General features: G+C 39.0%; 1 protein-coding gene across 2 annotated transcripts in view; it reads left to right on the forward strand.

Moving 5' to 3' along the window:
- Window positions 1-15,073, forward strand: part of NR1H4 (nuclear receptor subfamily 1 group H member 4) — an 80,052-nt gene that overhangs the window by 8,920 nt on the left and 56,059 nt on the right. For both annotated transcript variants that reach the window (XM_018048151.1, XM_018048152.1), the window contains exons 2-3: window positions 8,233-8,355; window positions 9,129-9,266. In XM_018048151.1, coding sequence (XP_017903640.1) covers window positions 9,188-9,266 — 79 coding nt within the window. In that variant the 5' untranslated portion in view covers window positions 8,233-8,355; window positions 9,129-9,187. The remainder of the gene's footprint in view (window positions 1-8,232; window positions 8,356-9,128; window positions 9,267-15,073) is intronic.

Here is a 15,073-nt window from a genome sequence, read left to right on the forward strand (position 1 = left end):
ATCTATTTTCACAAAAGATGTAAAGGTTACTGTGATAGCAATAAAGGTCATCCAGTTCTTACAGAGCACTACTCTCAGAATAATGTGATCACAATGGCCACACATTGTCCTTTAAATCTCAACTTCGGAAAGGATCTATTCTCTTTTCCCTTTTTTTCCCCATGAGAACTGTTTGGTTTTTTGTTTGTTTTTTTCTTAAAAACTTTTTATTTTGTGTTAGAGCATAGTCAGTTAACAATGTTGTGGTCATTTCAGTTGAACAGTAAAGGGACTCTAACCATACATCTACAAGTATCCATTCTGCCCCAAATGGAAAGGATTTGTTTTTCTAAGTCTGTATTTTGGCCCTGGAAAGAATTACTTTGGTTTGATCACTTCTGGGAAAACCAAATCCCCTGTGAGATAAAACCTTTTCTTCTAGAACTCCTTTCTCTTTTCTCTTAGGAACATTCTTCCAGCCTTGGGCTGAATCCAGGACTTCTGCTGAGCATGAAATCATGATGGCTAGAAAAAGTTTATTTTTTATTGCCCTTTATGAATGAACTACATAGATATCCCACAAAGTGTATGCTTTACCACCAGCAACTGGGTTTATCTGAGAAAAACGTCACTGAGAAGGGTGATGTTGGGTGTGGAGAGTTCATGGGGAACCAGCACAAGAAACTGGTTTTTTATCTTCATATTCTGAGAGCTGAGATTCTTCTAAATCAGAGTCAAGGCCGTTTAATTGGAGCAAGGTCTTTCCAAGGTCTCTTCCAAATGGTTTGTGCTAAATCAGAGAAGCTCCATCCACCATGAACTCCCTGTGACACACACTATCTAAACAAGTACAAACCGATAACCAGAAAGTAGGAGTCCAAGCTACCAGTCACTCTGTGTCTTATCACTTTAAAAACAAATAGTGCTTACCACTTCTGAAATGATTCCTGGGTCCTTAAGTTAAGGTTTACATTACATCATAGTACAAATAAACATAAAGTAAAATAAACATTTTGTCCCTGCTTCCACCAGTACCAAAGTCTTAAACTTTGTATCATCAGCCTGCTTTCTCTTCTTCCTCCTCCTCTTTGTAAACTGTACTCAAGTCACTTCCTTTCCATCTTTACAGAAACCACCCTGCTTTGCACCTAATCATCTCACTTCCGGAATGAGAATTTCCTGAATTTTTCTTCTTTCACTGCTTGTTCCCCTGTCCTGCTTTCTCATAAGAGTAATCTTCTTGAACGTAGATTTTATTGTGCCGTCAAAATTTCCAATAGCACCTCGTTGACCACAGTTAAAAGTCCCCAACATTTTATAGTTAGGAATTACTTCCTCCTCAAAGCCTCAAGAATGTGTGTGTGTTTGTATGTTTAAGAGCGTGTAAGAGAGAATTTCTGTATGAGTTTGCATATCTTTATAGATGAAGAAGTTCTTCACATATATAATTTCATTCATGGTTTTTAATTATGAAATATTTCCAACATGGAGAACATTGAATAACATCATCAGCTTTCTTGTATTTAGCCCCTAGCTTAAGGGGAGAATTAAAGATGCTTTGAAATTCCCTATGTATCCATCCAGTCATTCTGACCACATCCTGAATGTGCATTCAACACTTCCAGGCTTGTCTCTACAGGTTAGACAGGGATCAGGAACTTTTCCTGTAAAGACCAGAGAGTGACTATTTTAGGCTTTGCAGACCACCTGCAATTGTGTCGCAACTACTTAAACTCTGTCACTGTGGTGTGAAAACAGCCATAGGCAATATGTAAACAAAAAGGCATGTTTAGTTCTGGGCAAGCTAGATTTGGCCTGGGGATCATATTTGCTGACCCTTGCATTAGGATATCAGGATTAATATGTAGCATTGTTTTGCATATCTTTAAACATACATACATTATATCAAACCGCATGTATTACTTTGCAACCTGATTCTTTTCCTCAATATGAAGTTACTCAGTTTATCCATATGAACACTTAGTCCGTTCATTTAAATGCTGTATAACACTTACAAATATACTTATAGCACTATGCATATACTATTTCTTTATTGTACTCATTCTCTCGTTAATGGACATTTATTAATGTTTCCAGTTTTATTCATTTTTTTACTGTTGGAAACAATGCAGTCAAATTTGTGCCTGTCACTTTCTCTATATATGGACATTTATGAAAGATTGCCTTATAATCTTTATTTCAGTTCTATCATTTAGATTCTTAAACATTCAGCTGAGGGTGTATAATGGGGCAGAGTGTTAAGCGAATAGTTGCAGGTTATGGATGAAGCTATGAAAGGTCAGCACTGGTTCTCCATTCTCGTCTCCTTCTTTTTCTTTTTTTGATCGCTGGGTCAGGAAGATCTCCTGGTGGAGGAAATGGCAACCCACTCCAACATTCTTGCCTGAAGAATCCCATGAAAAGAGGAGCCTGGTAGGCTATAGGCCACAGGGTCACAAGGCGTCAGACGTGACTGAATGGCTGAACACACACGCAGTTGATTTACAGTGTTGTGTTAATGTCTTCTGTATAGCAAAGTGACTCAGTTATACACACAGACATATACACATGTTCAATATGTTCTTTTTCATATTCTTTACCATTATGGTTTGTCACAGGATATTGAATACAGTTCACTGTGTTATACAATGAAGTTAAAGTCGCTCAGTCATGTCCAACTCTTTGCAACCCCATGAACTATACAGTCCATGGAATTCTCCAGGCCAGAAGACTGGAGTGGCTAGCCTTTTCCTTCTCCAGGGGATCTTTTCAACCCAGGGATTGAACCCCGGTCTCCTGCATTGCAGGCAGATTCTTTACCAGCTGAGCCACAAGGAAAGCCTGTGTTATACAGTAGGACCTGTTGTTTTTCCCTCCTGTATATAATAGTTTCTCTCTGCTAATTCAAAACTCCTATTCCTTCCCTCCTCATTCTAATCTTCTCATGTTTCATCCCTCTTGATGTCTGTCTTGGACCACAGATATTATTTCTGTGTATGCATAACTCAGCTAGCTGTGAGAGGGGATACAGAAGGAGCATAGCTATGGTTCCTGCCTGCTAGGAGTTTACAATATAGTGGAGAAGACGACAGATGAAGTTAAATCATTAATGACCACATGAAGCAGGGAAGATAAATGATAGGAGATGCATTCTTGGAGAAGTTGGGACATACATGAAAGAAAATCTACAAAATTGAGAGTTATAAAAGCATGTTTGAATAAATGAAGCCACAACTTGCCCCTGAAAGACAAAACTGACTATTACAAAGATATAAATCTCCCTACCTTAAATATATAGGTTTGGTACCATATCAAACTCTCAAAGAAACTTTTCTTAAAGAATGTATACAAGATGTGATAATTTATCATAGAAAGTAAGAAGGTAAGAATATCTTAGAAAAGGTTGAAAACAAATGAACAATAATAGGAAAGGATGATCTTGATATAGATGTAACTATATGATCAATGGGAAACTAAATTCAGGCTCAATAAAAGAAAAATTATAAATCAATGGGAAAGGAAAAAGTAGTCAGCAAGCAATTCTCAGGAAAATCACCCTGTACCAAAAACTAAAACTAAAAAGCTTTTAAAAAATCTAATATATTTAACTACATACAGTGCAAATCTTTTCAAGTAAAGATATTTAAAAGACAAATGGAAATGTTTGTAATAAGTATACCAGAATGCTAGTACACTCAATATACAAAGAACTCCTCTAAGTCAATAAAAAAAGCAAACTTCCATAGAAAGGTGCAAAGGACATAAAAAATATCTATCGCATACAGACAATAAAGATATAAAATAAATTTCTTTTCAATTTCCTCATATTCAAGGAAATATAATTCAATACAGTGAGATAGGATTTGTCACTGGCAAATTAGAAAAGAATGTTTGAAGTGGGAGTAAGTAATGCCATTGAAGGTGTGATGAGACAGACACCCAGATCCACTGCTGGTACAAGTGTAAATTGGAGCAAAATTATAAAATGTCACTTAGCATTTTGTAAATACTTTTCTCTATTGTCTGAATTTTCGGCAATGACCTCTTTATTTTAAAAATGCTTTCATTTGAAAAATAAATTGTAACAGCTTTTCAGGAAAATAGTGCATGAAGCTGGAGAAGGTATTTTTCTTTATCTGCTGCGATTCCAAACTTAATGTTTTGTGTGTTGATACATACATGAATTCACCTGAATAGAAAGGATGGCTTTCTGTTAGCAGGGATTTTATTACTAACTTCAGAGATGCTTAGGTGCTCTCTCTGCAGTTGTTCAAAGTTCATTATTTAACCAGAACCTTCACCTGCATTTCTAAGAAGGTGTTCTTCCCCTGATGTGTGTGCTTTGCCAGTGCTGGCTCTGGCTGTTACCCAACAGTGCCGTCTTCCTTTCTCATCTGCATGCTCTTTCCTCCACACCAGATGGGTGTCTCCACTTGTGCTCTGGAACACAGAGGGTGAGCCACCCTATTTGTAGAGAAAGTCTACTAAGCACCAATTATTAATAGCTAGTAAAAAAAACTTAATCCGGAAAAAAATTTGTCTAAACATTTAAAAAATTGAATCCATTAGAAAATTTTTAAATCCAAATTTGTATGCAAAATTTAGTTATAGAAAATATGATAGAATATTCAGTAATAGACATTCAACCATATGTTAGGATAAAATTCTTCAGTGTAGTGGAATGCAATAGGAACTCAAAAAAGCACAGGGATGATTAAACTTTTTTCCCGAAATTTAAAGAACATTTCCTTATATTTCTTAGAATGATGAAGAAGATTATTAAGTTGCTGTGGTATTCATATTTAATTGAAGAGATTTAAGCAATGTAATAACATGTAAAAATGTCAATTTTTGCAATATATCAGCAATTACAGTTTTTGAACTAGTTTATATTTTAGTAAAAAACTTTAGATTCCAACCTAAAAATGTGTTGTGGGAACGTATTGTTTTTTAAAACTTCATTTTTGAGGGGTAAACAAGCAAAATTCAAAGATCACTTAGGTAGAGAATATTCATTTTCTTATTCTCAACCTATAAAAGGATTCTTTGTACGGAAGGGAGAAATCAAGGAGGAAAAAAGACTCCAGAGCTACGATCTTTCTTACATCTTCCAGGGAGTTATTTTCCTATTGTGAAGCAATTCCTGCAAAGAAAGGGAAGAGTATTAGAAAAAGGAAGACACAGATGTAACCCTCATTAAAGAAATAACATATGTGAAAACATTTGCCAAGTGCTTCAGATGTAGTTTTTGTTGTTTGGTCCCTCAGTTGTGTCTGGCTCTTTGTGACCCCATGGACTGCAGCACACCAGGCTTCCCTGTCCTTCACTATCTCCCAGAGTTTGCTCAAACTCATGTCCATTTAGTTGATGATTCCATCAAACCATCTTATCTTCTGTCACCCCCTTCTCCTCCTGCCCTCAATCTTTCCCAGCATCAGGGTCTTTTCAAATGAGTCAGCTCTTTGCATAAGTGGCTGAAGTATTGGAGCTTCAACTGCAGGGTCAGTCCTTCCAATAAATATTCAGGGTTAATTTTCTTTAGGATTGGCTGGTTTGATCTTGCTGTCCAAGGGACTCTCAAGAGTCTTCTCCAGCACCACAGTTTGAAAGTATAATTTCTTTGGCACTCAGTCTTCTTTATGGTCCAGCTCTCACATCCATACATGACTACTGGAAAAACCATAGCTTTGATAATATGGACCTTTGTCGTACACAGAAGGTGCTCATTAAATCACAGAGCAATTAAGACTAAAGCTGCCAAACCCAGGAAGGATCTGTCAAGAAGCAAGGAAGAGTCTACTATCATGATATGTATAAAATTAGGTGAGGTCACATCCCCAAGGTACTCATTATAGTTATTCATAGTTTACTATGATATTACTTTGATTAAATTTTTCTTCTATTCTTTATATAAGGCAGGAGGAAACAATCTTTTCCTACAAAGGGGCTAGATAGTAAATTTTGGTTTTGTGGGTCATACTGCAGGGAAAAAGAAACCATAGATTGTCCAGAAACAAATGAATGTGTCTATGAGCCAATAAAACTTTGTTTATGAACATTTAAATGTGAATTTTATATAATTTTCATGTCATGAAATTTCTTTCTTCTGATATTTTCCCAACTATCTGAAAATGTAAAAACCATTCTTAGTTCACAGGCTTTACAAAAACATGTGGTAGGCCAGCTCTGGCCTACAGAAAGTAGTTTGCCAGACTCCAGTTTAAGATATGGGCCCCTTTATGCTAAGAGTGGGTACAGTATGATAAGGATACACAAGAAACCAGGTCTGGTGGCTGGTAAGGGAAAAGGGTGACAGAACTCAAGGAAGACTTATTTTTCAGTGTAGTATTGAATTGCTTGCCATGTGCTTATGTTACCATTTCAAAAATTAGAGTTTCCTTTGTATTAACTCCCTTCAGAAATCATAACCAACAGAACTGATTTGAGCAGACTTGGTCAACTATCTGGATTCTGGGAGATTTTTGTTGTTAGCTAATCAGGGGCTTCCCAGGTGGCTCAGTGATAAAGAATCAGCCTACCAAGGATGAGATGCAAGTTCAGTCCCTGGGTTGGGAAGATCCTCTGGAGAAGGGAAAGGCTATGCACTCCAGTATTCTTGCCTGAGAAATCCCGTGGACAGAGGAGCCTGGCGGGCTATAGTCCATGGCTCACAAAGAGTCAGACGCAACTGAGCACTCACACGCAGCTAGCTTATGAGTATGAATGCGGTCCCATCGATAGTGACAGCTGAACTTTTACTGGTTTATTCCTCAGGACTTATAGTTCCTTATCAAAGCCCTCCTCTCCCTGCAGATGTTTTAGGAATGCCCTGGGGTCTCTTTATGTTTGTTCATAATCAAGTCTACTCGGGCCGCTTCTCCATTACTTTATGTGTTCATGGGGGAAAGCAGTGCCCAACCAGTGGTCACAATTCCTCTGCTGGGCACGTTTCCATGGGTCATGGTGATACCTAGATGGTGTCACTGTTTCACAGATGCCCCAGAAAGGCCCAGAGTCCCCTTGGAGTCAAAGCTCCTGTGACTATGATATGTTGCAGAGTTGTTTGAAGGTGGGGATGGAAGTGAGATGAGCTCTCTCCTCCTTGTTTCATTCTTTTGGAAGTTCTATCTTACAGTTCAGTATTTCTAGACTCATTTTTATTTATAACCCTCTCCCTTCTTACCTGAGTGTCAAGAAGACCTCTTGAATCTAATACAGGTTGGTCAAACACTGTGCCACAGTGAGGATTACACATTCCTCTAAGGACTGAGGTGAAGATCATGGGTCCTGGTTCCCTCTGACTTTAGGATGAGTTTTCTCCTACAAGCCCCTTGGCTTATTGGACAGTAGACTTTGGTAGGGCCAGGCCAGTGGTTTACCAGATGGACTCAGGTATGTCTGCGTTCCCACAGTGGACACAGCTAGTATCATTTCTCAGGAGTATCATTTCTCAGGAGTATCATTTCTCTTGTTTCTTCAACCTCTCTGGTGTATTCTAGATGAGACCTAGTATTGCTTGTCTTTAAAAATTGCCCTCAAAACCACACATTTTCCTCCAACTACTGCCCTATCTTGACTCCTTTTTACACCCCTTTCCTTCCTGACTTCAGGGTGGTGAGAAGGCCTCTTGAATCTAATACAGGTGAGTCCCCACTAGAGCATCCTCATCTTTGCATTCATCAGCAGCTTTCAAGACATGTAATCATCTGTGTATTCCTGTGATTGTTTTTCAATGTCTCTGTTCCTCATTAAGCTTGATATAAAAGATTTTGGATGGTATTTTTCCTGTTATTTCATTTTCAAAGATCCAGCACAGAGCTTAGTTCAAAATAACTCTTCAATAAATATTTGTTGAAAACATGAATAAATGACTGCATACAACAAATGTAGTCTGGTGAACTACCTTCAGTTCAGTTCAGTTCAGTTCAGTTCAGTCGCTCAGTCGTGTCCAACTCTTTGCAGCCAAATGTCTGCTTGAACTGTCACTTCTGCTTGATCTGGAACATTTTGCTGAGTGAGGAAGAAACAGAGAGCTATGAATAGTAAGGAAGTTCTAATGAAATAAATATTTGCCCAACAAACCCCCTGTATTCTCTTTCTGAGTTGTAAATATAAGTAGTTATCCATAAATGAAATGATTTCTTAGTAAAGACAGGATTAAAAGTTTAAAAATCATCCTCAGAAAACGGCCTTGGAAAAAATGTTCTGATAACATACCTTTTCATTATTCGACTTTTTTCATTACTTTTTCAGGGGGGAAGACGTATTGGAAGGAAGGAAGGAAGAACTGGAAATAGAGTACAAGTGAGCACCGCATCTCTTGGGTTCTTGGATATACTCTGGACATCTTCTCAGGATGAAACTTCAGACATCTGGGTGAGATTTACCACTTTTTTTCTTCTTGCCATAGCTTCTTTTACCCTAGATTAAATACACGACAAGGTAGACCATGAGAATGAAAATGTAAGCCCCTTAAATTTTCTCTAAAAGGCAAGAATAAAGATCTTGGGTGAACATCTTCTGAATTTTTTATCTGCTAATATGATGCCTACTCAACTTAAGAAAATTCCAAGGAATTTCCTGGTGGTCCAGTTGATTAGACTCTATGCGTTCACTGTTGAGGGTGTGGGTTCAATCCCTGGTTGGTGAACGAAGATCCTATAGGCTGCACAGTATAGCCAAAAAAAGAAAATGAAAAATTCTGGTCGGAAGTGATCTGAAATCATTTTTGTGTCTTGCAAAGACCTGTTCATCTTTAGTGTAAAATTTAAGGTAAATCATTTTTTCATCCCATTTTTAATCAAGGCTTTTATATTTGTTTCTGTTTTTTCTATACGTAAAATAAACATATCCAAAATATCATATCTTGCCCAAATCTACCAAGTGCTCAAACAAGTGAAAACAAAAGGTGTTTTCCCAGATAAATTAGAGAGTATCTAGTCTGAAAGCATATATCTTAGACATTTGTAAGTCCAAATGACTGTAAAAATGGTAATTATCGAGGAAAGACATCTAAAGAAAAGCTATGAAAAAATGTCTACAAAGGGAATCTTTTGTGCTTGTTAAAATTAGCATTCTCTGTCTCTCCCTCTCTTTCTTAATCATCTGCCCACCCTCCCCAACACTCTATGTATTTATTTACCTTTCAGGGGATTTTTTTGAAGGCCACCATAACGAAGGTAATACATTCTCAAATAGAAAAGTTTGGATGGGATCAAAAATGAATCTTATTGAACACTCCCACTTACCTGCCACAGATGAATTTTCTCTTTCTGACAATTTATTTGGTAAGTTGTCAAGTTCATTCGAATATTAGTAAAAAACAAACTGCAATTTGGACATACAAAAGGAAAAAAACCTAACTGATAAGTCCAGAGAGGGTCCAGAAAATATTTTTGTTCCGAGTACTCCACAGACATTAGTGACTCTGCAAGATTAGAGATAGATCAGACCTTGGATTCACTGAACCTAATAGTCTTCTTTTTTATAGATGAGAACTGCAAGAGTCAGAGAGTTTTGTGACTTGTCCAAGGCCATGAGGCTAGATAATTAACAGAGCTGGGAGTAGAAATACATTCCTGTCTAGGGCTAATTCTAATATTATTATAGCATGTACTAAAGTATGAAATCATGATTCTTATGGTTTAATATTATACCTATTAAAGGCTGGGGTTACTTAGATTATAGCTCTGTGCTACGTTTCCTTTCCACCCTTCTTCCGGTGCTGGGGGAGATATGGCACAGTGTCAGGATTATGGCAGTGTCAGGATTAGTCATTTAAACTGGATTGAGCACAAATTGTACTACGTTGTTTTCAGTAGATCTGTAACTAGATGATACCATAAAATGATCTATTGCTCCACTTTATGCATTTATTAAAAAAACACCACATTATAAAGAGTTTGAATTGAGAACATCAGCAAAATGTTGGCAGGGGCAATATTTTGAGTGGGGTAGAGCAGCTTTCCGCCACTCTTAAAATAGTTCCCTTCTGCTTTGCATCTCTGCTGGGAGGCTTAGATGCTCCCAGGTTTTTACACTATATTAAAATATGAACCATGATCGATGATGATAGTGAGAATGCAAACACTTGAAATTACACAAATTTCAATGTGTTAAGAATCTATCCCCTATTTGGTTGCAGAAATCCCTGAAAGATATTAATCAATAGCTTATACTATTACCTACTAGTCATTAGCATTAGAGTGCAGTGGTTTATCAGGTCATTTCCAAGGAGGGGTCATTATTATCTCTTTACATGTCTACCTGCCCCCATTCAGTTTAAGAGCATTTAAGGGCAGAGACTATATTTTATTAATCCTCAGTTCAGTTCAGTCACTCAGTCCTGTCCAACTCTTTGTGACCGCATGAATTGCAGCACACCAGGCCTCCCTGTCCATCACCAACCCCCGGAGTTCACTCAAACTCATGTCCATTGAGTCGGTGATGCCATCCAGCCATCTCATCCTCTGTCGTCCCCTTATCCGTCTGCCCCCAATCCCTCCCAGCATCAGAGTCTTTTCCAATGAGTCAACTCTTCACATGAGGTGGCCAAAGTACTGGAGTCTCAGCTTTAGCATCATTCCTCCCAAAGAACACCCAGGACTGATCCAAGAATCTAACAATAAATAATAGTAGGGAAGGGGAAAAGAGGTTTAAGGGGAAAAGATCTTCATCAGTAACTCTCAGAGAACTAAAGGCAGCAGTAATTATTTATGAAATGCCAGTTCTCAGATATAGTTGCTACATCTTATTCCTTCCAGTTGGCTTTTCTTCATGCTGTGGATACAGTCAAGGGCAGTGGGACATAGACTTCCATGTTCCAGCCTACCCTTCTATGGGTCCTTACAAATATAATGTATAGATATCTTGATAGTATTTTATCTACTCATCAGATGATTAAGACTGTAGGTGCAGATCATAGACTAAGGAAAGTTGCACTTGAGATGATTTTTTTCACATATAGACTCCATTTCCTGCTCTGAAATTTTATGACTGCATGTTAAGATCTCCAAATCTAAACTCTGATGTCATCATTATTAAACAAATCCATCCAGCTTTAATTTTGTATATACATCAAGAGGAAACTGTTAAGATTTTTCTTACAAAGTAGTCCACTTTAAGCAAGCTCATCAGATTGAAAGCTGACCTCAGCGGTGGTGAGGTGAAAAAGAGGTAAGTAGATAGAGAAGAAGTTGTGAAGGGGCTGTCAAGTTAGAAACATCTGAAAATGATTTCTGCAGAAGCGTTGTGGTTCATGCTTTCTTTCAGTGGTGCTCTTTCCTCATCTCTCCTTTGCAGGACCACATCCTTATCCAGTTTCCTAACACTTTTTGTAATGTTTCTTAGAATACATAGCACAAAATGCATAAGCTGCAATGCATGGCTGTTATTCTGAGTTGGAGAAGTTTCCTTCAATCTTTTCTGTTAAGTTCTAGAGCAGGGTCTAAGGTTTTTGATTTTTTTTTTTCCTCTCCCACATACCTTTCCCTCGGGGCCTCTGTCTCACTCTGTTCAACATACCTAACCAAAGTCTGCCAAAGGGGAGGACGAAGAGCATTTTGTTATAATTCCTGCCCATCTTCTTTCACGTCTTGATGACACTGATGGATTCTCTGGACCTCCCACTCTGAGCCTGGGGTACAGAGCACCAGGGAAAAGACTGTGGCTCATGGATGAGTAGCCCACAATACCTAAGTCGTCACTTGTAGATCTTGAGATGTGCCCAAAATTCAGAAGTTTAACTCATAGGCTCAACTAACTGGAGAGCTGGACTCTTTTCCTATGGTCTAACTGTGTCCTGAAAACCAGCCATCGTGTTGTTATAACAAGAGCAACTGAAGTTTATGGTATTGCATATGGGTGGCTATAATTTCTTCCATCTAGACACTGAACACTGATCATGTGCTGGATGTTGGAATAAAGCAGAAAATAAGACACGCAAGACCCTAGTGGAGAGTAAACTCTCAAGAAACCGGCAAAGGAATAAATAAATGAAATAATATCAGGTAGTGCTGAGTGCTATGGAAACAACAAAAGAGGGTGATGTCATAGCAACTGGAAGAAGGAGGCTGCTCTAACTTGTGTGGTCAGGGGAGACCTCTGAGGAGCTGACAACCGAGCTAAAAAAGACAGTCTTAATCTGAAGACATATCCTGGGTAAATGAAATGCAAATGCAAAGATCTAAAGTCTAGAATGACTTGTAAGGGCTTTGTCTTCTCATTTTTGTTGAGGAAAGTTGAAAGAGTCTAGAGAACTGGCTCTGGATATTTCCATTAATCAACATTGGTAAAGAGATTATTAGGCTGGGAATTCTAGGACACCTAGAACTAGCATTCAAGTCCACAAATCTCTACAGTCGTCATGTCAGGAAGTGGCAACTTGGACTCAGTGGTACTCACCTGACATATGATGTGACTTTTCAGGTGGTCCTGGGCATGGTTCCCCTTCCTGCAGGTCACCCAAAAGGCCATAATTAAATCCCAAGCCATTGACATTTAATTTAAGACATTGAGAAAGTGACATAAATGTTACTCAACAAATACTGATGAGCACTCACTAATGGGCTGTGGATACACTAATGACCTCGTGAATGAGGCCTTTCAGCTGCTTCCAGAGACGACTGTGAGCCCCTCTAGAAGGCTTTGCCTAAGGAGAAGGGGAAGCCTTTCCGTCCATATAAATGGTTACCCTGAAAAGCAGAGCCTGAAGCAAGGATTGTGTGCAGACTTTATGTGAGAGATGATCCTAGGGAGCAGGAGCCAAGGAGTGGGGTGATAAGACAGGGAAGGAGGAAAAACCAAGATGAGGTGAATTATAGAGATCACTGCTGTGGGCAAGGGGAGCTTGGTTGCACTGGGAGAAGCAGAGAGAATTGTCCACTGAGGCACCAGGCACTGGAGAAGTTACTAACTGACCTCTGGCTCCCCTTGGTTGAGGGTCACTCCGGGGACATTAACGTCCCTGCGCTTCTGGGCCGTGCTTTCGCTACTCCCAGTAGAGTCAAGCTGTGTGGTCTCCTGTGGCCTTGGAGAAGCTCTGGGCAAAAAGCAGAGATGTGCAGCCTGCTCTTGAAATGACAGGGTGCAAGTGTGAAGTGAGTCTGAGCTTGTACATGATCCCCTGCTACAGCTACAGCTGAAATGAGAGGTGGACGAAGGATGTGCACCATCACCAGAGGGACTGCCACACAGTGCTAATGGGATCCCCAGCTGCCGATCAGTCAGAATACTCAAAGGAAAGCTCAGGTGGGGTAGGGGAGTGGTGTACATTTGTTCTATAGTTCTCTTTTCTTAGGTTGGGCCATGTAGAAAAGAAGGAAAGAAAGAATTGCAGAGATGGGTCTGGAATCACCTTGTAAGATCCTTCAACTCATTCTGTGGCCAGGCCTGCCTCACAAATCCACATGGGGACCTAGCTCACTGGTCCCCAATCCATACACAGGACTCAGGATGGAAGGACATGGTGACCTAACAAAGACAAATTTCCTTTCCTCTGGGAGATCCCGAAAGCCAGGAAACTTGGTCAAAGATTAATTTGAGTGGGTTAAGAAAGACTTCTCTGATGAATGAAGAAGGCAGAGTCTTATGCAATTAGTACATAATAAAAGGTAATAATGACAAAGTCCACAGCTTCCCATGGTGTGACATAATGAATAGGGTAGAATGTGACATGTCAATTAAAATCTGTCTTCTTTTAGCAAATTGTGGTTTGAGAACTAAAGGAAAAAAAAAAACAGAATTTGAAAGACTCAGAAAACAGAAAACCATTCTTAGCACAGAATAAGCAAGAAAAGGTACAATCTTTTTTTATTGGGGTGTATTTGCTTGACAATGTTGTGTTAATTTCTGCAGTACAACAAAGTGAGTCAGCGGCATACATATATCCCCTCCCTCTTGGACCGCCTTCTAACCCACTCCCCACCTCACCCCCTCTAGATCATCACAGAGCACTGAGCTGAGCTCTCAGTGTTATATATATGGCAGATTCCAAAACAGCTATCTATTTTGCACATCGTTGTGGTGAAGTCGCTCGGTCATGTCTGACTCTTCGTGATCCCATGGACTGTAGCCCACCAGGCTTCTCCATCCGTGGAATTTTCTGGGCAAGAGTACTGGAGTGGGGTCCATTTGCACATGGTAGCATCCATATGTCAGTGCTGCTCTCCCAGTTCATCCTGCCCTGTCCTTCCCCAGCCTGTGTCCCCGTGTCCGTTTTGTATATCTGCCTCTCTATTCCTATCCCTGCAAATAGATTAATCAGTACAGTTATCCTAGAATTCCATGTCTATGTACCAATATACAAGATTTGTTTTTCTCTTTCTGACTTCACTCTGTATGGCAGACTCTAGGTTCATCCATATCACTGCAAATCTCATGTCCCCATACCAACCATTTCAAGTACGATGAATCCAGTTCCTTTAGCTCGGCGTTACTGGGAAAAGTTCAATGAATGTGAGTGGAAATAAGTGATGAAATTGAAAGAAATAAAGTTGCAGAGGCAGTTGAAACTCTGAACTTCAGTTTTCTCCCCTGTAAATTGGGGTTAATAATAACACTTCGCTGTTTGTTGGAGGATTGAATGACTGTGTGGGAAAGTGTCCTGTAAATCTGAAGGCATCATAAAGCAGTATAGCTCATCCAGGGTTTGAAACGTAGTTGTTATTATTTAAACTGTTGGAATGATAAGCACCACTCTACTTATTAAATGGAGGAAATTCTGTTGATCTTAACATTGTTGAGTGCTAAGAATTTTCAAGGAGCCAACAGAAACCAACAGTATCAAGCTAAATTTCTGGGTGTTCTAAGGAAAAAAAAAAAAAACATGTTCTAGAATCTACATTTTTGTGTTACCTTTATTATTGTTTCTGACAGTGTTTCCAAAGCCCCATTATGAATGAGGTCCAGCAAGTCACAGGAGGTCAGATCCTAAATAATCCTATCCACTTATACTTCATTTCCCTTAGCTACTTCTCATTACATTATGCTTTTCTCAGCTGTTGATGTTCATTTTCTCTGTATAGCTTTATTTTTATTGAAATCTGGTTCTTGCCTATGTCTTTTGCTTAAATTAAAAGAAACTTTCAGATGTTGC

The sequence above is a fragment of the Capra hircus genome, chromosome 5, assembly GCF_001704415.2.
Source record: "Capra hircus breed San Clemente chromosome 5, ASM170441v1, whole genome shotgun sequence".
Lineage (NCBI taxonomy): Eukaryota > Metazoa > Chordata > Mammalia > Artiodactyla > Bovidae > Capra > Capra hircus.